This window comes from Canis aureus, chromosome 8 (assembly GCF_053574225.1).
Source record: "Canis aureus isolate CA01 chromosome 8, VMU_Caureus_v.1.0, whole genome shotgun sequence".
NCBI lineage: Eukaryota > Metazoa > Chordata > Mammalia > Carnivora > Canidae > Canis > Canis aureus.
In genome coordinates, this window is record NC_135618.1 from 45,172,577 (window position 1) to 45,196,735 (window position 24,159).

The window sequence follows — 24,159 nt, forward strand, 5'->3', positions numbered from 1 at the left end:
GGGAAAAGCAAAGCACGGATTTGCATGCACAGCACGGATTTGCACGCGCACCGATGTGTACAAACTGTAGGAACACCAGACACCAGGAGGAAATGAAGTGTTGTGTTCAGAAGAAACTTCTTTCCTGATGACTGCAAGTGATACTTTGGTTGCAGAACGTTTGTTACATGTACAAGGATATAAAGGAGACCATATAATCATCTAGCAGCATCTCTGATAACACTTTGGTGTAATTCATTCTTGCTTCCTTTATATCGCTCTGTCCTGCTCGCTCCATCTCTGGGTTTACAGAATTGGGACCTCACTCTAAACTTTCCCCCATTTGTTCCCCTTTTTAACGCTTTATGGGGTGGCCCTGAAAATCCACTAGGATCGTTGTAATCCAGTTTAACAAGAATTAATTGCAACCACATACACACATGCACAAAAAAAAGCTGCCTGTGCTTTCCTGAGTTTTTATTAAGAACAAAAAAATTCCTAATGCTGTGATGTGGTGGCAATTACTTCTAAGCTTTATTTGCAGTGTGGGGGTGGATCTCAGAAACCAGGTCACTGTCCATCTGATTTTCTCTGGAGATGATGCTGTCATCCCCTAAGATGACTTAGGAGAACGGCTCACCTCACCCTGACGTCTGTGCGTGCTCTTGAACACAGTAGCTGAAAATGAACCCTTTGAGTTTCATTCTACATGACTGATAAAATATAGCAAATAAAACCCACTTAAACAGCATCCTGAAAAGAACACACTCTGCATAGCAGCTCACTGTCTGGGAGGATCCTTATGCCTCCCCAGTCCACCTTTGCCTCGGCAATCTCCAAGTCTCTGGACCATTTCTTTTGAGGATGGAAATGAGAATGCTGTGACCTCATCAACTCTCAGATAGATAGTCAGTTGATACATATATAGCATAAAATAGATGTATGTTATATGCAGTATTAAATATGTATATATACTTATATAGATATAATACATAACTTGAGTCTCTAAATTCTTCCCTGAGCTCTAACCTCTTCCACCCAACTGCCAAGCTGGCACTGCCAAGTGGGGAGGCCAGCCCAATAATAATTCTTAATAATTCAAACAATATAATTACTTAGTCAAATAGCCTTAGTTAAGCTCAGCTTCTTCAACTCTTGAGAGAGATAATGATATCTAGCTCGTAAGAGTGCTGGGAGGAGGGGTGCCTGGATGTCTCAGCTGGTTAAGCATCCAACTCTTGATCTCAACTCAGGCCATGATCTCAGGGTCTGAGATTGAGGCCCATGTGGGGCTCTGCGCTTGCCAGGGAGTCTTGCCTGAGATTTTCTCTTGCTCTGCCCTGCCCACTCATGCTCTCTCTTAAATAAATCTTAAAAAAAAAAGTGCTATGAAGATTAAATGACATTATGCCTATGAAGCACCTGGGACTGCATCTTGGAAACTGTTAGGTTTCAATTAATGCAGGGATGAGATGGCTATTTGATGATGCTGTCTCAAAGGCACTTCCAATTGAACATTCCCAAACTGTCCTCTGGGCCTCCGCTCCTGCTATGCCCTCCTCCTGAAATGCCCTTCCTCTTCCCTGTCCTGTCCGCTCCAGACAGAACACCATTTCCACATATTCAACCAACAAACCTCTCAAAAGCCATGGACCACCTGTATCTGAGTCACCAGAAGTGCTAATAAAAACATGGATTCCTCGATCCCACAGGCTTGGAGACTCTGTGCTCCAGAATAGGGGTTCAGTGCTCACCCTTTATCACAAAAGCAGTTCTGAGGCATGCAAGAGGCTGTGACCACTCCCCTGATTTTATTCTTACAGACACATCACTGGGCACAATGCGAGCCTTGCAGTAAAGGCTTGTCAGTCAAAATGCAACCTTGCCTCCCAATTCTTCTCTCCAACTACTCAACATAAGGGAAGCCAAAAGATGCCAGCCTGTTTGCCAACATCATGGGGCTGGAAATGAAATCAGATAAATAGGGGACCAGGTGGCCAAGAGCTAAAGATGGATGCTTCTAAAGGAAATCACGACTTTTCATAAACTTATGTACAAATAACCGTACATGACCATCAGTTAAAATGAACATAAACCATCCCACTATGTCTTGAAATATTAGGCTCTTAGGAGTCCTGGGGATGTTGATTGTTTCATTTAAATCTGGCATAAATGCTTTGCTTGCAGTTCTGCCCACTTGCCAAAACTGCTTGGAGAACGTCAGCTTCTGATGACGGAGCATTTGTAAATCTAAATCTGCCTCCACTAATTTCAGTTTTAGCTCCCTCTTCTAGAGCAGATGTTCTCAAAATTGGATTAGTGCACGTCAGAATCACCTGAGGAGCTTGCTGAAGCATGCAGGTTCCCCGGGCCTGCCCCTGGAGATCTGGATTCTGCAGGCTTGGTGGGGCTCAGGAATCTACCTTTTTATTAGCACCCCTACTGACTCATTACTCAGGCCACCCTCTGGGAAATCCTGTTCTAGAAACCTGCGATCACAAACCACTTATCCGCCTTTGGTTCTGGAGAGCCCCACATGTCACAACAGACCTATTCCTATCGACGTTCGCACGTCAAATCTTGTTTTCTCATTGATTCGCCTGATAACCTCTGGAATGGTTTCTCTCCATTTATCTTAAGTTTTGATAAACAATGAAACTCAATTTAGTTTCAAGTTTCTCCCTACCTATGCTTTTAGAGCCATTATGAATCCCAGAGATAAGCTACATGGTTATATTGATTGGTCTACTTTTCTTATGTTGTCTCAATAAAACGTGTTTATGGAACTTACTCCTTCAGAACAGTACTTCTCAAAATTCAGCATGTGTCAGGATCACCTGGTGCTTGTTAAAATGCAGGCTCTCAGGCTCTAGCACCATGAGAGAAGGTCCTACGTCAGGCCCAGAAACTTGCATTGAACACGTAACCATGTGACTTGGGTAGAGTTGGTTCACTGGTCACGCGTAGAGACCCCCCCAGCCTTGGAGACTTATTCTACATCCTTTCTGCACAACTGACAGCATTTATATACGTGGCTTGTCTAGATTTTGTATTTTTGGAAAGTTCTAAATTAAGTACTCAAGCGTTCAACCCAAACAAGAGAGTATCAGGACCATTTCAGAGATCTAAGAATTCAGCGTTTTAACTTTTTAGATGGGAAACGGAGACTCTGAGACATGACATGATTAGCCCAAGGCCATGGCTGGCTAATGACAGAACCCAGGCTGAGACCAAGCTGGAACTCTTAACCATAATCCAAGGCCTCTGTTGTGTTCCAGGCTTTTCCAGGCTGTATAAGGGAGCCTCCACATCCATTGACCCTGGTGTATATGCCCACGTCTTCACTGAGCAGCAGATGTCACAGACCTGTGTGCACATAGGCAGGACCCAACAGCTGAACTATGCTCTGGTTTTCTAAGTCAGAGCTCACTGGATTTTAGGGTGCTGAGAGCCCCATATAGGGAATGCCCTCAAGTTTAACAATTCAGGGGCACACAAGGCATCTCTATCTTCCAGAGGGATAGAACCTTCCAGAGATGCTTTGGTGAAGGAGGGGAATGACTACATTTTTAAAGCCAGGTGGTGGGTACATGAGTTCGTTTTGTTATTATTATTCCTTCAACACTATATCCCCATGATATTTACTCTTGTAAAATTATTTCATACTATACATCATAAATTAAAATAACTTATTTCATGATGAAAAATTTAAAAAGGAAATGAGATATGAGAGGGACAGAAAAGATCAGAAGTTAAGCAGACACGTAAAGGACAGAAGTCTTGGAGGAGGAGGAATAGAAGCAGAGATGACCCACACAGAGTTGGGTGGATCTTGAGAGCAATTCTATGGTGGCATTTAGCTTCTCATTTTCACTTGAGATCACTTGAGGGGCTGTAGTCATAGCTCATGCTATCTACACCAAGAGGAAGTCAAAACATGAAAAATGTAATCAGAATAGAAGAAAACACCAAGAAAGTAACTTTCTGCCTTCAGAGTGGAGATGAACTTTTAAATTACGACTCACAATCCAGAAGCCTTAAAAAAAGATTGATAAATTTGACTGTAAAAAAAAAAAAATAATAAAAATCAGCATGAAAAAAAAAAACCATCTGGAAGCTCAAAAGATAAGAAAGCTGGGAACACCATTTGTAACTGCACCACCAACAAAGGGCTTATTTCTCCAATACATAAATTAATAAGAAAAAGACCAATAGACCCATAGAAGAAAAAATAATGAATGTTTTCAAAAAAAAAAAAAAAAGGAACTGCAAAAGGCTTTTAATTACGCATTGATTGATCTGGAGGGACACAAGGACACTCAGGAAATGTGGTCACTGTGGGGAGCATTCGGCAGAAGAGAAACAGTGTGGGAGGAAGTTTCTTCACTGTTTAGCTTTTTATACAATACTTTTTGATTTTGTATTATGTAAATGTGTTCTCTATTCACAATTTAATTTAACTAATTTAAATAATTAACTAAGCCGCTCATTAAACTTGTAGTGAGTGGTTTTCCCAACCTCAACTCCACCAAAACTGAACCTTCTGGAATGATCATGGTTAAGCCTTCACCCTTATGGGCATGCAGAGTTATTTCTTTAAAAAAGACTCATAGCCCCTCTAGCTCTGAGTTTAATGTAACAGCACAAAACGTCCCCCACATGGAAGACTGAGTATAGGGTACACTCGCCATCTGCCCAAGTTTGCTGGGATGGATGTCATAATTATTACAGGGCTTCCAAAAAGCAATTTGTACAATTTATGGCCAGGAACTGTTTCCATTCCTCTACTCCGTTTTGTTCGTATTGTTTTTTAAAAAATGGAAAAAGAAAGAAAATGCAGTTTGTGCCCTGGGTGACAGATGGATAGAGAGGAGGCGAGCGAAGCTTCGCTGGTTGTTTCTAACCATTTTCATCTACGTTTGCGTTCACGGTCTGTCCGAAGTGATAGGACGTGTTGATGAAAAGACCATGGCAGAAACAAACAAACAGAACCCATACCTGGGGCTCAGCTGGAAAGTCATCAGAATTTTCTGGTATCTGTTAGAATCGAACATACATGTAACCTATAGCTTGGCAATTCCTGTCTTAGGTATATACCGAGAGCGGCGTGCTCACTCATGCAACCAGAGACGTGGTGAGAGTACGCCTAGAGGCCCTACTCGCCATGGCCCCGAAAGGGACACTACCCTGATGTTTACCAAGATTAGAAGAGAGGGGTGACCCCATCATGAAACATCATGCAGCAATGAGAATGGAAGACCTAGAATGACCTAGAATGACATGCAATGATGTCACAAACAGACCTGCAAGCTAGAAGATGGACAGAAAAAACGTCTGGTGTGATTTCATTTACATGTTAGAATAACAGGCCAAAAGCATCCTCAGCTTTAGAAGTGAGGCGGGCCACTGGGAAAAGGGTGTGCTGGGGTTTCTGGGGCCTGGCTACATCTTGGGAATTGACCTGGATGGTCCGTTTTTACAGTCATCAAGCACTATACTTCATATGTGTCTCTTCTCTGTATCCCCATTATGCTTTAATAAAACATTTTTAAAAATCACCCCGGGGCCAGAATGAGCAGAATGAGTCTGGGATAAGTGACTGGCGCTCTCTCTCTCTCTGCTTCTCAAACCCCTGCTGAGGTCCCAAAGAGATTCCACAGAGACAGAAGGGACAAAATGCTACCAGCCAGAGATCCCAGGAATCATGCAGAGACGGGGCTGAGGGTTTAGGCGGGGCCCATCTGCCCTCCCAGACACCTGGGAGGTGCCCACCCAGGCACCCCAGTGGGCCTGCAGAACAGCCGAGAGGGAGAGGCTGTGGATGAAGCTACAGGCTAACCCATGACAGTCATGTCTCCGAGTTCAAAAATCCCTGATGACTGACATGGCCCATGGAAATTCATTTTCTAGATAAGCAAAACTGCCCTCCTTCATTTAAAACAGAATTGTTTTTAATGGCACCTTCCCCAAAATGCACTTCGCATGTCCCCGACATTCTGAAGGTCCCATTATGATTTCCATCTTACAGACGAGGCTGAGAACAATGAGGTATCTGCCCAAAGTCGGAAACAATAGCAGCAGGGGGAGGAGAAGCACACTCCAGCTTCACATCCTAAACTGGCCTCTGTGAGGTCTTTTCATGACAGCTCCTTATTTCTAGTGTGCACGCTCTGTACCACCAGGAACATTAGCAGCAGCATTACAGAGGCCAAGTTCACATTGCTTTTCTCTCCCTATTTCCTTTCTCCTTCATCGATGGTATGCTACTGGCTTCCACACAAAGCTGTACCCCAAAAACTCCTACCTAAAATCAGATAAAAATCTACAGTGCTTTGTTTGCAGAACTTTAAATAAGCTAACAAACTCTTTAGATCTTTCTCTGTGGCTAACATATCCCATGGAGTTGGGCCAAGTTCTTTATCAGTCTAAGAAACCCCTCTGGTTCTCTGCATTTCAAAGTGTCCTGGATTTGCTTTTCCTTAACACAGCTCAGAAGGAAGCCTATGATGCTCATCAGGTTCACAAAAGCAGCCCTCAACTGGGGTTCAATCTTAACCACAGCTGCTTTCCAGAAAATACAGTGGTGAGGGCAGATAAGCACCAAGGCATGCAGAGAGTCATTTTCTGTGAGGTTTATGGGCTGGCAGGCCTGCGAGGGGAAAACAAAACAAAACAAAACAAAACAAAAAAACAAAAAAAAACAACCAAACAAATCCCATCATCCTTACCCTGTTTTCAAGCTGACCAAGGCATCCTCCACTCCCTTCTGATTGAATTTGGTCATGTACTGATGCATGTAGGGGTAGTTATTACGAATGTTTCTCTCCGTACTGCCATTAGGCACCGTGCCAAATCGGAAAGGTGGGGAATAGTCGTGAGGTCTCTGAAACTGGAGAGAGACAGACAGATGGAAAGACAGGACAGAGACAGAGAGAGAAAAGGAGGAGAAGTCAGCCACCATTCTGTCTTGTGTCAGGAGTTAAACATACGCCGCATGCCCTAGCACAGGACAGATGAAAAATCATTCATGTCTGTGCTTCCTTTTTTTTTTATTTAATCACACCTGCTACTGGCCTGTGAGCTCTAGGAGTTTGGAAACAATGTCTGCCTTGCTCCCATCTGTCCCCCAGTATCTAGCACAGGGCCTGGCTGGGTGTGCAAGAGATTTTTGTTGGATTGATTTTTCTGGCCCCATTCTAGACACTAGCCTTGTGGTTGGCACATGGGCCATGCTCGGGAAACACTAAGCTGGAATTAAGATATTACTTTAACTCAGTTTGTTTATCTACCTTCTGATGAAATTTCCTGTTTTCCTCACCAATCCCTCCCTTCTCTGAATCCCATTGACAATTACCATCACCTCCCCCAGGAAATGATGAAGAGCAACCGAACATGTCATCCCAAAATATGCCTCTTTGGCATAAGCATCCTCTTAGGCTGGTTATTTTTAAGAAACAGCAGAGACAGGAGAAGCTCTGAAGAGCAGATGTTAACCCTTTCGTAAGAGACATTTATACTGAGAAGGGAAAGCTCTACTTATAGGGATATCTTCCTCTCAGCACCTGGAAAAGGAATATGACTAAAACTCTAGAAACTCTTATCACTTTTGAAGGCACCAACTTCAAACTTCATGAATCTCACCCTAGTTTACTATGCTTTTCCTGACAACCTGGCCTCTCCACCCCAGCTCCCAACAATTCTCTTCTGTGGTTAGCTGGAGGTGGTGTTTAAGCTGGTGGCTTAGGCCATTTCAGGGAGTTACTTGGTTTTCCTGGGTATGTCTCATGTCTACAGAAAGGATCCATATTATTAAACTTGTTTGTTTCTCTCCTGTCAATCTGTCTAGATTAACCCAAGAACCTAAAAGAGTAGAGGGAAAATTATCTTTCCTCCCCTACAATGACTGTATGTTTGCCATTCACTCATTCTCCATGCATACAATACTTATGGGGGAGCCCTAATATATTCTAGGCATAATGGCATGCTCCATGAACATTTCCTGAGCTGAAATTCTTCCCAACCATTAGCTTCCTGAGGATGCCCATGTCTTGTACAGCTCTCATGCCTCAAAAAAGTTGGATGTCCATACTCTGCTTGTCTTTCCTCATTGACTGACATGGTTTGTTCACAACTTCAGTGTTTGGAGAAACTCAACCAGATTAAAAGTCAAGAATTCTAGGTCTACTGAGGTGCCTGGGTGGTTCAGTTGGTTAAGCATCTGCCTTTGGCTCAAGTCATGATCCCTGGGTCCTGGGATCGAGCCCTGTATCAGGCTCACTGCTCAGTTGAGAGTCTGCTTCTCCCTCTGCCCCTCACCCCATTTGTTCTCTCTCTCAAATAAATAAATAAAGCCTTAAGGGAAAAAAAGAGTACTAGGTCTGAGTCTCAGACATAAAATTAAAATCTAGAGTCAGCACAGGGCAATAAGTTCAAGTGTGAGCTTAGGTTCAAAGGTTAAAAGTCAGATTCTACCATTAATAAACTGTGGGATCTTAGAGAAGGCACTTCACACTGCCTCCATTTATTTTCTGTCTCTACAGTGGAAAACATACCAGTACTTCCTTTGTAGGGTCAATGGGAAGTTCTAAAACTGCTAAAACTTTTTCAAGTAATTAAAATAGTACCTGGAACAGAGTAAGCACTCAAACATAAAAATTATTATTACTTTTTATTTTTACTATCAGAGTGGGCCAAAGAAAGGGGCTTCATTTTTTCCATGAAATATGAAATTCTGGAAGTATAAAGTAATTATAATAATGAGTAGCACTTTTTGAGGACTTGCGTGGGGCCAGATTTGCTAGATCACTTGCTAGATCATTTCATCCTCACGATGAACCTGTCAGGTAGCTAATCTCAGAGGCTCCATTTTACAGATGAAGAAATCAAGGTTCAGACCTATTTAGGATCTCTCATGAATAAATAAATAAAATCTTGAAAAAAAGAAAATCGTGTCCCCTAAATTAGGCATGCTGCCATGTAGTAAGCAACCACCACTGCATTTGGGGGAAGTGGCCATACATTGTCCAAATGAGATCCTCCTTCTGGTGCCTTGCACTGCAAGAATGTGTGTGCATGTGTGTGTGCGTGTGTGTACACATGCAAATGAACAGCAAGATGCTCTTTGCACTCACTCTGGCAGGCAGTGCCTCAACTCATCACGAAAAGAGGAGGAGGCACCAGCCCCCGCTCGATGGCACAGCAGCCACCTGCTTTGGGGACAGAGGTAATGGTGTTGTTCATAAATCTAGGTGTTACAGCAGCTGCTCTAATCTCCAGAGGCATGCGAGATGGCCCATTTGACCAAATGCCTTCCACTTCACTCCCCATCTGCTGCAGAGGAGCCACGTAGCTCTTTAGATTTCCTTTCACCTCTACCTCTGGTTTGCACAGTGACAGAGATGGATATTTAGCCTCAATGATGAATCTCCACACTCCTCCGGCCTTGACTATACCCTCCCCACACACACAATTCAGCCCAGCACTGAGACCCAAGAACCTTTCCTGCCGGGGTAAAGACTGTCAGACTTCTAGAAGCACGACTCTCAGTACTTGTCCCATGGACCAGGACATGTCTTCACGTCCACCCTGTCCACACACACATGCACACGTGTGCCACTGCAGAGCACTCTTTCTTTCACAGAGCACATGTGATATACTCTGATGTCATCCGCTACGGTCTATTTATTTTTTTTAAATAGTCATGATCCTTAAAATAATTTCATGGCTCACTAAAAAGCCAGGACATACAGTGTGGAAAATAGGTAGGGGCAAGCATGGCTCATCTCTTAAATCCTGGGGCCTCCCACTGAGGGCATATTCCATGCAGCTTATAGGAATGTTTTCTAGTGCAACTTTCTCCCAGAGAGTTCTGTGTGCAAACAGGGAGGAACAACGGTGGGCTCTGGCAAAGGAAGGGGTGCTGCAGAGGTGTCCACGGTCAGCAAGACCACAGAGCAATGTCATCATGATGCCCAGGGTCTGGAGAACTCCCTGGGGTTTCTCTCTCCTTCAAGGCTCCCCTCACTCGTCATGTTAACTGGCTTCACCTGGTCTTGTGCTTAGACACTGCAGCTTCTCATCAGCCCCTTGGAAACTGAGTCATTTGGGGCAACTACTTAACCTCTCCGAGCCTCAGTTTCTCCATCCATAAGTGGAGGATTGCTTTTGCATGCAGTGCTTGAAAGAATACCTGGTATCCCATATTCTTGATACATATCACCTTGTCACCTGTTGTCACCCAAAGTGATGTTAGCCAAACAATGGAGCCAGTTTCCTTCTAACTGGAAAACAAAGGACTAGGAGATTATTTTCTAACACTTTTTTTGCCATTCACTAAGTGAACAGGTCTGAAAGTCATCCAAGAGCATAAGACATGGCAAGCCCTTCAGTTTGGAGGAAGTAGAGATGCAAAATATGGGGAAAATGTTTAGGGAAAACATGGCAATTGACCAGGACATTTCTGCCTTCCTCTGACACATCCTAAGTATACATTCATTAAAAATATCTGTCCTCCTGGGTGCCGGACACTGAGGTGGGCACTTGACGAGATGAGCACTGGGTGTTATTCTATATGTTGGCAAATTGAACACCAATAAAAAATAAATTTATAAAAAAAATCTGTCCTCTGTGGCTATAAATAAGGGGCATTGGCCCCTAAAGCGCTGTATTTCAAGTACAGTCTTCTCCCACTGTTGAACTGCTGCAAGCTTCTGGAGGTCAGCATCAAACAACCATGGCCCTGAGGAAGGAGGAGAGGCTCAGAGGCCTCTATTTAGCCAGTGACCCCTTGGCAGTAGAAGCACAGCGCTCAGAGATGGCACAGCTCCATGGGGACACACTCGTGGGCTCCTCTACCAATGGATGTTCCCCAATTATCCCATTGTCACCAAGGCCAACGAGTGCAGTGACACTTTAGACCCCAGAAGTGAGGAACAGCTTATCATACAGTGAGGCTGATAATGCGGAGGAGGTGGGTGATGAAGAGGAGGGGAAGGGGCAGTGGAGGAGGGGAGCAAGAGGAGGTGGAGGAAGAAGCACTTATAACAGGATTATCTACCCTGTGCCAGGCACTGTGTGAGGATTATTTTAAGCCTCATATCAACCTTGCCAGAAAGGTATTAATACCCGCCCCCACTCTTATTAGGAAATGAAGCCTTGGGGATACTGACATACTGAAGGCCACATGACCATTTTATGGCAAGGTCAAGATCTGAACGCAGGTTCATCTGACCCTGAATACAACATTGCTCTTCCCACTACATTAATCTGCCTCCCAGAGCTGGAGCTCATCTACCCTAGTGATCGCCGACACGTTGGAAAGCTTCCACACCAACATTTCAACTTTCCTTTAGTAACTCCTAGGGGAAGATCTACCCATGAATCTATTTATAATTGAAGCCCAGGCTCATCTGAGCTCACCGTGGGCTTCAAAGGTGCTTTTCCCAGCAAGCACTAAGACTGCAAAATGCTTTAAAAGCATCATAAACCTGAGTTGTTATACAGGTAATCATGATTAAAAAGAAAAAAATATGAAGAAAGTGAAAAACAAAACAAAACAAAAAAAACAAAAAAAGCCCACTGTGTACAGTATTAAAATGAATTCATTCAATATAGATTTTTTTTTTCATTTTGCAGACTTTCTTGGTGTATCCGCTATTAATCTTCTGGGATCACTTAGCTTATTTACTCCAAGAATTTTGCTGTTTACCTAATTGTATCAAACATTTAATTAAAAGAGCTATCTGCTTGCCACTAATGCTCCCAGCTTGGAAGCTGAGCTGCGTCCCGTGAGGATGTGGTATCTGTTCCTAGTTGTCTCCAACTCAGAGAAGGTCAGTCAAACTATTAGTGGTTCTAATTAGTTTTCCCACAAGCGGTCATGTTCCTTAGACTCAAAACTGCGGAACAAGGGATTTCTTTTTCCGCCCTTGCCTTGGAAAATAGCAACAAGAAGCAAAACAGGTTGCCAACTACTTTTTTTTTTTTTTTTTTTTTTTTAGTTTTTTTTGTTTTGTTTTGTTTTTTAAAGCTCTATGTTTTTTTCTTTTAATTTTTATTTATTTATGATAGTCACAGAGAGAGAGAGAGAGAGACAGAGACATAGGCAGAGGGACAAGCAGGCTCCATGCACCGGGAGCCCAATGTGGGATTCGATCCCGGGTCTCCAGGATCGCGCCCTGGGCCAAAGGCAGGCACCAAACTGCTGCGCCACCCAGGGATCCCGACAACTACTTTCTTGAAAAGCCCTCCACTGAGGACATGGTCCCCATTGCTTCTGCTGGAGCTCCTGCTGCTTCTTCGAGGAACTATCTTTTGCTCCCGCAGGGTGATGGGAGTCATGGACCCCCACTTTGTGGCCGTGGGGGATTTCATAGGCTACAAGGCACATTCACGATTGCTGTCTCCTCTCACGCCCGCTCCTACCTCTTCTCCCAGATGGACAGGGAGGAACGAGGAGGCACGGCCAGGTTCTGTGACCATAAGAGCACCACACAGCCAGTACCTGGTAGAGGGGACAGGGACACAGCCTTCCTGACTTGATCTGCTGTCTCAGTGGCCACATGCTTTAGAAGCCAACCTAAGCCAAGGGTTGGGCGAACATGACTTAGTAAGTTAGGGCTCCCAGAGAAATCAGGAAGGGGGTGGAGGTAGGAGAGGAAGCCAGCTGAAGCTGTGATTTGGGGCCAAGTCTCTGTCTCCACCTGATCCCGCGGGGAGCCTCAGGAGGTTAACCCCACTCTGAGTTTGCCCCGCCTGGAAGCAACAGTGCAGCTGGGGTCTTGTGCTCTCACACTGGGGGTGGTTACAGGTAAGGGGTTGGGGGTTCTCAAATATCCAGGTGTTCACTGTTCTAGGGCCCCAAGGTAAGCACCCTGGGAAGATCCCTGGTAGGAGCCTCTGTCAGCAGAAATGGGATGTGCACAGAGAACTGGAGTGGGGAGGCCAGGAGAGCCAGATAGGGTGCCTACCGTGTCCTACATGGCACGCATTTCTCACTCAGCACACAAGCGTGTCCTGAGCACCTACTAAGTGCCAGATAACTCTATCCTGAGCATTCTCCTTGTCAGCCCCTTCCCCAGCCACCTTTAACCTCATCAGTCTTATCTCCTTTATAACACTTGTTCCTGCCTGGAATGTTCTTCCCCATTTATGTTTACTTGCATATGGTCTGTTTCTTCCAACTAGAATTGGAGTTTCACGGGAGTAGGAGCTCAGGCTGTGAAGTTCGCCACGGTGGATGGGAGGACCTCTCCCAAGAGGTCTTATATTTCCCTAAGACTTGAAAGTCATGGAGAAGCCAGCCATGAATAATGGGGAAAAAAATATTCCAGGCAGAGGATGTAACAAGTGCAAGATCACTGTGGTGGAAAGATGCTTGGGCTACTGAAGGGACATGATGGTGGTGGGGGATGCAGCTTGTGAGCAAGAGGGAGAGAACTGATAATTCAGGGCTCTGTGACCACGGGAAGCAGAGTGGCATTTACTCAAGCTGCAATGGGAAGCCGACAGAGAGAGGCCAACCACTAGCCCCCGCCCCTCATCATCTCTCTGATGACAGGCCTTCTCTGTACCCCTTTCAAGCCCAGCATATGTCACAGATAAGCTGTTAGGGCTTTTCATGGTTGATTTTCTATTCAGCAGTTTGTTGATGAATGCCAAAAGAATATACGTAGACTTATGTCAGCAAGACACGCTGGTGAGATTTTATAAAGAGAGACGATTAGCCACACTCACGAGACGGACAATCTTTGCCGTGTGGCAATCCCCACACTGCTGAGCTTAGCAAGTCAGGATTTGTTTCCTGAACTTAAAATTTCAATGGGAGGATGCACCCAGTTTACATCCTTTCTTCCTCCGTGTAGCTTTCTGAATAGCCACTCACATCCTGCACCCCTCGCGACACTCCAGCGGAGAAGGGAGACAGCAGGTGTGATTCCTGCCACCTTATTGATAGGGGATGCACAGCCCCATGGAGGAGGGCTGGAGATGTGTGTGTCAATGGAGCTGGTGGCGAATGAAAAGCCTCTCTGCTCCTTCTGTGTCCCCTGAGGAAATTTCAGGTGAGTCGGAAATGTAGGTAGTGGGGCTGCCTGGCTACTACCTGGGTAAAGAGGAGCTGCAAGTTTTGTCTCTGGGTAGGCCTTAGAGACAACTTTTTTCATGTCATAGGTGAGAAATCCAAGGCATGGAGTCTATTAGAGACTCAACCAAGGCCAGAGAACGGGGAGGTAGCTACAGCCTAGAGCACCCCACTTCGCCCTTTCTCCTCGTCTAGGCTCATGGATCTTCTGCAACATCACACACTCTCTTGTAGGGAGAGCTCCAGCCAGGGCTCTAACATGAGTCACAGTGCCTTGGTAAGCATCACACTCATGATCCTATAAATAAGAGAAATGACCACTTGGGGAAACTATGCTTCCACATTGGATCTGGAATCTTTTAGAACTTGGAGGGCCAAGCTTAAGGTTCTGTTTCTAAAATTCTTAGAAATGTATCAACTCAAGTTAGGAGAAAAACCAAAACCCCTCTGGCTTTGTGTTTTTAGAGTCGGTGGGTTTGGATGATAGGAATCCGTGTGGTGCTCTGCTGAGGAGAGAGCATTTAAGATCTACTCCTTGGCATCGAGGAAAGCAAGGTGACCTTACCTTTTTGTCACTGAGGCCAGTTACTTGGTCCACAAATTCCTCCTGGATCATGAAAGCAGCTAGATTGGCTGTGTAGCTGGCCAGGAATATGACGGCAAAGAAGGCCCACACGGACACCATGATCTTGCTGGTGGTCCCTTTGGGGTTCTGGACAGGCACGGAGTTATTGAACACCAGGCCCCAGAGAAGCCATATAGCTTTTCCAATCGTAAAAGAAGGCCCGTGGGGTGCTGCAAATAACAGAAAGGGCATTCTCAGCATTTTCTCCTAAGGGCTACTTGGCAGCCTCCCGCAGCCCCGCCAGCTGCCAGAACACAGAACCGTCTCTTGTGCTTATACCCCCATCATTGCCCAGAACCAGAGCCACCACCGCTCCCTTGGTCTTTAAAAAACAAGCATTCTTCCCACATTTCTATCTGGCTGGATTTTTGCCACGTTTCTGAAAAGAAGGGGACATAAAAAATAAGCAAGAAAGGAAGAACAAATGGCCATGCAAAATGTGGGTCTGGATGAGAAGTCGCATTAGGGCCGGTTTTGAATTTGGATTCAATTCCATTTGGGGGAACCAATCACCTTAATAAACGTAACAAGCCTTTATGAAAATATGTGTGTGTGGGGGGGGGGGGGAGTGGGGGGGGGCTGCTTCAGTTCTCATCGGCTGCACTGCCGCTGCCGGGTAAAGACCGTGTAGTGGGACTGATGTGTGGGCCTCTAATCCGACGGTCCCTAGCAATTGCTCTCGTTCAAACTCAGATGCAGAGAGTGCACAATATAGTAATGAAGCCAAACTAAAACCCTCCACAAATGGAGACATCAAAAGACAGGACAACAGAGCTTAATTCTTCCATCACGTTGCAGATGGAAGACATTTAATTGCAGGTCATGGAAAATGAGCTCTGCTATCACAGCACTTTTTCTCCTTCTGTGTATCCTTGCAACAGCCACGGGTCCCTTTTAAGATTCTTAAATGTTCCTTGTAGCCTCTTAAGAGGCAGGACAACATGGCACCGTTTATTGGGGTGGGGAGTATGCACTCTGCAAAACGCACACGTTAGGGCTTTTGCATCTGTTTTGCACAAGGGGAAAAAAAATTCAATTTACGCCCTCATTTCATGGGAAAGAGGTCTTCCTTTAACAGAAGGTTAATTTTTATGTCATCTAAGTAAATGAAGATATGAATAAATGATCTACTCAGACTTCAGCTGGCAACGCAAGCAGAGCAGACAATAAATAAAATGGCAGAAGTGAATCACTGATGGAAGGTATGAAGTTCTGGGCAGGGAGCCTGGGAAAAGCAAGCTTTCTACATGTTGGAGGCCAAACTCTGGCTACAGCAATATTTATAATATCCCCGTACAGCACATTAAAGGGAAGGCAATTAATTCTGTTATGCTCAGTCTCAAACTCTTCTGTCTCTCCTTGCCTAGTTTTATAATCTTCTGGGCTTATTCCCAAGATGCCAAGAACTCTTAGGAAAAATAAATAAATAATTAGAGTCAATCCAGTTAACTGTATGAACTATTTAGTTTTATTAGGGACACATGTTGATCAGAAGTGACAGCTGTTTGGGAATCAGAAATAGGCACTTGCGGGGTTCTGTCCAAGACTTTTGGGAATTCCCGATTCATGGATCCTATAATTGAGCTGTACATAAAAATCTTCCCTATAAAGTGCAGTGAAATGTAAAAGAAAGCCATATTACACCAACAGACAAGTCACTATCATTTCTGGAGAGCTTCCACAAGCAGATGAGCAGGAAACAAAAAGCCTTGAGGTAATGGTTGGGCCGGGGAGTTGGCGTGCTAGATTCCTTGCTTTATGATAGTCTTTGAAGTGTGCGCTTCAGCCAAAGGAGGAACGACTGCATGTGATAGCCTCTGGATCTTTTTTTTTTTTTTTTTTTTTTGTCTCCCAAGATATATCCCTGATTTATCTACTTATCTCCAGCCAAGTCCAAACCACCGTAATCCTTTCTCTCAGAAAACTGACACCCTCTTAATAGAAAACTAACACCTAACTAACTCGCTCCATCCACTGCTACTTGCCCATCCTGTTGTCCTGACAGAGCAGCCCTAGTGATGTGACCTTCCCACATTGCATATGTTTCGTCCCACCTCTTCCCTTCATCTTGTATCACTGCCCACCTTACTCATTGACATCTTTTCTGTTCCATCAAGATTGATTCCCTGACAAGGCCTTTGCATTTGCTGTTCCCTCTGTGTGAAATGCTTTTCCTTCTGTTTTTCACTTGATGTCTCATCCTTCAGATCTCAGCTCAAATGTCATGTCTTCCAAAAGTTCTTCCCTGATTGGTCATCTCATCTAAAGTAATGGCCCCCTCCCTCATCACTTCACTTTGGTTTCTATTCCCCTTTTCCTTGAGATTTATTACCATCTGTGATTATCGATGTATGTGTTCACATGTGGTCTTCACAACTAAATCCTCAGCTCTCTGGGGGTCAGCAAGTCTCTATCCAACCTACCATGTTGTCCCCCTGCACTAGCACAGTGCCTGGCCCATTGTACTCACTCAGTAAATACTCATTAAAGAAATGCATGAATTCACAAACAGCACAAACTCCATAAATGTGAACACTGAGGTATGGTCACTCACAGAATACCATCTCAGGTCCCACTCTGTTGGGAGCTCCTTATAGGTTGGTTACATGACCCTCTTAGTGGAGGCTGAAAATTCTCCCATTTTAACACAAAATGATTATTTACAGCATTTTCACTGTGTTTGGTTGATGGGAGATGGTTTACGTAGTAACCACCACTTTTCAATGGTGAAGAAGTGGGAGGCTTTCTTTAAAACTAAGTTCCTAACAGATTGCCATGACCTGCTGGCTGTTTCCAATTCTGAATCTTCCAAGTGAAAACAGTACGTGGCAAATTCAAGTGCCTTGATTTTGCATGACTGTTATGAAAGGCCTGCTGTCTTCTACCAACTTAAGTCATGTTTTGGGAAAGAGATTTGGTCCTGGCAGCAGCCTTTGGAGCCATCCACTTAGGACTTGTTGTGCACGGAGGAACATTCACTCAGAGTGATGTAATGTGTTTATGTCTATAACATGAATATTAGTTTTGCATAGGAGCCTCTTAATAAGCTATAGCCAATGATTGTCACCCAATGCAATTTACTATCTCCTGATGGCAGTTTTATCAAGTATAATGCTCTAAGGTCAGGCACTGCCAAGAGGAAAATGTAATTCTTTGGGGGAAAGTACCACTTTATAATTATTTTTATCATCAAATGAACACAAGCGTGATTCAGTAGTCTGGAGAATGTTCTTAAGCTAGGTTCTATAAAAGCCATTTTCTCTGCATAGACTGAAGGCGAGATTCACTGCAATCTTAACATTTCTTTTGACACAGATTTTAAAAGTTAATTGCCAGAAAGACTTCTTCAAATCTGCTCTCTCGACAAATTGTCAGTAGTTTCCACCTAACAAGTACAGGTTCCACATGATAACAGGATGAAAATGTTTCATTTCGTTTGATCCCCTTTTCAGTTGGAGCAAGCAATCCACAATTGTATGGAATTATGAGTCATACCGGTGACCCAGCTCCATTCATATCATGGGATAGCAAGACAATACAGGGCAATGTGTTCTGAATCAGAAACCTTTGTGGGACATAAATTAAACAGCATCAACTTTGGGTCATACTTATGAGAGGGGGTCTCACCTTTCCCTTTGGCTAAGTTTCTGTTGTATCCAACAGGACTGAAGTACTCGAAGACAAAAACAGCGATGGCGGACACAATGAGCAGCATCACAAACATCATCACCCAGACGGAGGCGCTGAACGGTTCTGCGGGCGAACAGGCCAAAGGAGTGGGACATGGTCAGTTGGCGCATCCTCACAAGCAGGGCTGGCAGGAAGCCCAGAGGTCCACTTGCAGGCTCCCTGAGAAACCCTCCCTCACGTGCCTCCCATCATTCAAAAGAAGCTAGTCATTGTGGATTCATACATCTGCACCATCCTTCACTCCACAAAATATCTGAGGTATTTTATAAGGCTGTATATATAGTAGGATAAAAATAGAGAAGACTGTATGACATTTTCCAAATTGGGCCAAGGATAGTAAAAACAAAATGGGAGAAAGAATGCAAATAAAGAAGCCATCGGGTCCTATGTGATCATAGCATCATCCAGGGGATCAACACTCCGGGGAAAGCAAGATTAGATCCAAATGGTCAGTCCTAAGGCTTCTGCAGATCAGCAAGGGTTTAATTCTTATTTTCATTTTTATCCTTACATGCCAGAGGGATGAGGTGCAGGGAATTCCAGAAGGAAAGAGAGCATTACAGCCTGTTAGAAAAGGCTCATAAAATCATGGGGTTGACAGCAATATCAGAAGGTCATCATCTGCCACCATGACCACCACACTCCCCATCCTGCCCTGAGCTCTGGACCAATGAGATCTCTACAAGTTTAAAATCTTGTTGATGTTGGTCATGGCCTTCAATGTATTTGAAAAGTCATTTGAGGAGATTATGGTCATGGTAATTCAATGAGAAAGCATTGCTTCAAGAGTATAGGCAACTGAAATTATAGATGGATAAATGGTTATTTCTCCCCCAAGGAGTTTACGTCAGCTCATGTTCATTCAGATGTCTCAGAAGGGCAGGCCAAATCACAGGGTTCTAAATCTTAGAACACTCTAGAAAGTTAAGAGATTTTATGTAAAATAAATTAACATTTATATTCAGTCCAATTGAGGATATGAAAAATGAGCTGAATGGAGTCACTGTATCCGTATGTGACACAGATTTGCTAGAAAATTGACAGAGGCTAAAATTTTGAAAAATGAATATATCTCCACCTGAATGCATCATTGGGAAGAAACTGCCCTTGGATACCAATAAACTTATAATCCTTTTCATCATAAGCAAACATTTTCTGAAGGTAAAATATAAGAAGCCCAATAACACCTTTTGAATAGTAGACATTTTATTATTTTTAAATTGTTTTTCTGATGGAGGTGGTAATAATCATAAAGAACTAGACTGGTAGCAAGCCACCTTATGATTAAAGTCTGTGACTACCTAACACAGCTAGAGGTCATCATAAATTCCAATTTAATGAGCTTACTACATCACAAGAAACTAATATGTCCGAAGCTTTAACTACACAGGATAATTTAGAAACTGGAAGGAACGCTTTGCAATGCAGTTTCAAAAGTGCGAATATGTTAAAAAGGAACCCGTAACAACACAGCCTACTCAGTTTGAATAACACAAGATGAATTTGAAGAAATCAATGAGATTGCAACTATATTTTAGTTAAAATTACCTTGGGTAATAACAATATTACATCCCTGAAATCACTGCAATCACTGTAATGAGGTGTATCCAAAAAGGAGAACTAAAGGAATAATTAGGGGATTAAAAATACTGAATATTCAAGATAGGAATAAATGGTAAGGTAATTCTCCAAGTAGGGTATGTTAAAGGTCTGGTGTGTCTTACCAGATCACCATGAGGGGTAAATGAGCATGCACACAGAAAGCGTGTGGTGGTGTGTGTTGCACACTGTACACATGATAAATTAAATGGAATAGTTATCTGATTCTATGGTTAAAGCCAGACCCGATGGTGGTGGTGTGCTGTGTAGGGTCCTGAAAAAGGCATCTTGGTTTAAAACATTATTAACATTAAGTAATCCGGTAACTTCTTTTCTCTGCAGGCTGTGGTAACATTATGAAAACTATTAGGGGGCATCCTTCCTGAATTCTTCATTCACACGTCAGAATCTGTAAACCTGCAGTGGACTTCATTTGGCAGTTGATGCATCCTCATGGGGACACTGACTGTTCCAGAAATTGGGTGGGAGCCTGAACAAGCAACTGATTGTCCAGACGTTTTCCCATTTAGCAGTGACATCTGTCCCTTGAGTTGTGAGCATGGCAGGGGGATAAAAGGATTCTGCTGCACTGTTCTGGTTTTAGTAAGGTAGGTATCTAGGAGTGTCCTGAAGGATTGCTATTCTCTCTACTACCACCACCACCACCACTACCATGGAGAAAAGCGCTGGAATAATGGTGAAGCACCATCTATAATGTCTAAGGAGTACCCCAGAAATATCTTGGGTAGATATGGATTATATCCTCTACTGGTTTATTTTTTTAATATTTTATTTATTTATTCATGAGAGACACACAGAGAGAGGCAGAGACACGGCAGAGGGAGAAGCAAGCTCCTTGCAGGGAGCCCGATGTGGGACTCAATCCCGGGATGCCAGGATCATGCCCTGGGCCGAAGGCAGGCGCTAAACTGCTGAGCCATCCAGGGATTTCCCCCTCTACTGGTTTAAAAGCAAATACAACATTCATCCACAAAGGGACTTCAATCTAGGATACTCTGGGTTGGCATTTCTTTGGATCAAACAATCCAACCTGCTTGGAAAGCCTTTCGGAAGTAACTGAATGGAAATATTGCAAGAGATGCTGCCTCTGTCCTTGAAGAGCTGCTGGTTACATTTTTACACAAACGCTCAGAGGCATTACCTGCAAGTGTTTCCAATGTGAGTTAATGGAGTTTGCGGAGAGAGGATAGGAAATAATGACGAGCAATGCAATCAGATTTTGAATGTTTGGGTTCTTCCAGATGACTGAGCCAGTGAATGGAAAAATGTAGCTTAGCATGGTTCATTATGACTTTCAAAACCTGCAGATAATGACCATAAATAAGGGGGTGCACAATCGAATAGGGATGTAATTTAGTGACTAGAAAAAATATTAAGCCTACTGTGTCAAAACAGCTTTGAAAATAGTTTCCTCTGGCTACGATGTATTTTATTTTCTTTTTAAAGATACAGTAGGAAGAATAAGGAGGGAAGGAGGCTTGGCTTAACTTAGTAAAAATACCTGATTTATTATGGAAATGCTGTACTAATGCAGGTAAGACAAAAATCTAGGGGAAACTGGGTTGAGGCCAGATTTTATATTAGCGACCCCCCCCCCCCGTTTTTTTTAATGAGCCAAGCCAGTTGATGGTATTTTTTTTCCACTCTGTTTGAATTGGAAAAAACGTTCACTCTAGTTCACTATGGAGATATGTCAACAACTTGTGAAAAGAAACAGATCTCTGGGGGCGCCTGAATGGTTCAGTAGGTTGAGCGTCTGACTCTTGATTTTGGCTCAGGTCATGATCTCAGAGTCAAGATGGAGCCCCAAAATGGGCTCCATGCTGGGCATAGAGCCTGCTTGGGATTCTCCTTCTCCCTTGTCCCTCCTGCTACTCGCTCTCTCTCTCAAAAAAAAAGATATGAGGAAGGGAAGGGAAGGGAAGGGAAGGGAAGGGAAGGGAAGGGAAGGGAAGGAAGGAAGGAAGGAAGGAAGGAAGGAAGGAAGGAAGGAAGGAAGGAAGGAAGGAGTGAAACTGAACTCTTTCCATTCTTTCCATGAACTCACTTCCTCTAAACTTTTTTTAACCTCCAGGGCCAAAGAGCCCTGTTAAAGGGTCTGCTAGGGAGTGGGACACCATGATAAGGAGAGTGGCTCATGCGCGAGGGTCCACCCAATCATTGTTAAGAATCTGCACGTTGTCTCTATCAGCTGCATTTTTCATGGTGCCGTGAGGCTCCTTTACTGAGAGAGGGGTCCCTTATCTATATCAGACCAAGACACAAAGGGAACATAATGGGGTGTGTATCTGTCAAGGTCCACATTATTCCAATAAAGGTGACGAGAATGGAAGCGGGGAGTGCAAAATCAAATCCACGGAGAGCGGTAAGGATTTCAACGGCTTAAATGGATTATCAAAAATGGAAATAGCAAATCCGTATGTCTCCGTGAGTGAGGCAGTATCCAAAATCCTGTTAGTCAACGTTTCACTCAAGAGAATGAATGAAGCACAGACAGCTTCCCTGGAAGCCATCGTGACCTACCAAAGAAGATGGTAGGAGAACAAGACTGTGGGCTTGAAGCGTGTCTTCACAAAGTGCTAGCTCTCTAATAGACAAAGGTTCTTCTGTGTGGGTCTGGAAAAATGCAAGAAATTTACTGACTTTGATCTGGCTCCCCTGTATCATGCAATTTTCTTTTGGGGTCAGTGTTTGCCTTAGCCTTCCCAAATCTGGGACAAACCCACGGATGACGGGGGTGCTAAGGAGAATGAAATTTGAATCCTACAATCTTCAAGGTAGTCACTGTCAAAAACTGTTAATGATAACCAAACATCCCACACAATACTTTTCTTTAAAGAAAAAATAAGTAATGCTTGCCTTTGTCCCATGCAGTTTCTGCCTCTCTGACCAGGCCGCATCGGGCATATATACACACAGCGCTAAAGAAAACAAGATGAGGGACAGAGGGACACCTGGGTGGCTCTGCAGTTTAGTGTCTGCCTTTGGCTCAGGATGTGATCCCAGAGTCCCAGAATTAAGTCCCACATTGGGCTCCCCTCAGGGAGCCTGCTTCTCCCTCTGCCTGTGTCTCTGTCTCTCTCCCTATGACTCTCATGAATAAATAAATAAAAATTTTTTAAAAAATTTAAAAAAAAGAAAACAAGATGAGAGTCGAGCTCTACCTTGCTCTAAAAAAAGAAAGAAAAAAGAAAGAAAGAAAGAAAGAAAGAAAGAGAAAGAAAGAAGAAAGAAAGAAAGAAAGAAAGAAAGAAAGAGAAAGAAAGAAGAAAGAAAGAAAGAAAGAAAGAAAGAAAGAAAGAAAGAAAGAAAGAAAGAAAGAAATCCTGCCCTACGACACAGCAATTGCACTGCTGGAGATTTACCCCAACGATACAGATGCAGTGAAACAGCAGGGCACTTACACCTCAATGTTTCTAGCAGCAATGTCCACAATAGCCAAACTGTGGGAGGAGCCTCGGTGTCCATCGAAAGATGAATGGATAAAGAAGATGTGGTTTATGTATACAATGGCATATTCCTCAGCCATTAGAAGCAAATTCCCACCATTTGCTTCAACGTGAATGGAACTGGAGGGTATTATGCTGAGTGAAGTAAGTCAATCGGAGAAGGACAAACATTATGTGGTCTCATTCATTTGGGGAATATAAAAAATAGTGACAGGGAATAAAGGGGAAAGGAAAGAAAATGAGTGGGAAATATCAGAGAGGGAGACACAACATGAGAGACTCCTAACTCTGGGAAACGAACAAGGGGTAGTGGAAGGGGAGGTGGGCGGAGGGTTGGGGTGACTGGGTGATGGGCACTGAGGGGGACACTTGACAGGATGAGCACTGGGTGATATGCTGTATGTTGGCAAATTGAAATCCAATAAAAATAATTAAAAAAGAAATCTTTTATATCAAAACATAAATTTATGAAATAGTTGAGAGTAAGGAATTTCATCCCTTACAAACCTGACAGCTTGAAGGATAGTCACATTTAAAGTATGATTCCATTAATTTTCAATCAGTGTATGCTCTTCAGACTACTTGTATTTTGTTTATCGGAGTGCTGGTATAAATCACTGCGTGGTCATCATCATTTCACCCTCACATCCAGTAAATAAACGGCTGTCATGCCAGCGAGGGATGGAGGATGGGAATGAGGATGCCGGATAAAGGAT

The 24,159-nt window shown here is 43.7% G+C and overlaps 1 protein-coding gene across 4 annotated transcripts in view; it reads right to left on the reverse strand.

Annotated features, from left to right (window-relative positions):
• The window catches only part of GRIN2A (glutamate ionotropic receptor NMDA type subunit 2A), a 549,066-nt gene that overhangs the window by 49,527 nt on the left and 475,380 nt on the right, over positions 1 to 24,159 (reverse strand). For all 4 annotated transcript variants that reach the window (XR_013384909.1, XM_077906606.1, XM_077906607.1 and 1 more), the window contains exons 9-11: positions 18,312 to 18,437; positions 14,625 to 14,854; positions 6,708 to 6,868 (exon numbers count right to left, since the gene is read on the reverse strand). Coding sequence is in view for 3 of the 4 variants with exons in the window: in XM_077906606.1 (XP_077762732.1) it covers positions 6,708 to 6,868; positions 14,625 to 14,854; positions 18,312 to 18,437 (517 nt within the window). In the remaining variant the exon portion in view is untranslated. The remainder of the gene's footprint in view (positions 1 to 6,707; positions 6,869 to 14,624; positions 14,855 to 18,311; positions 18,438 to 24,159) is intronic.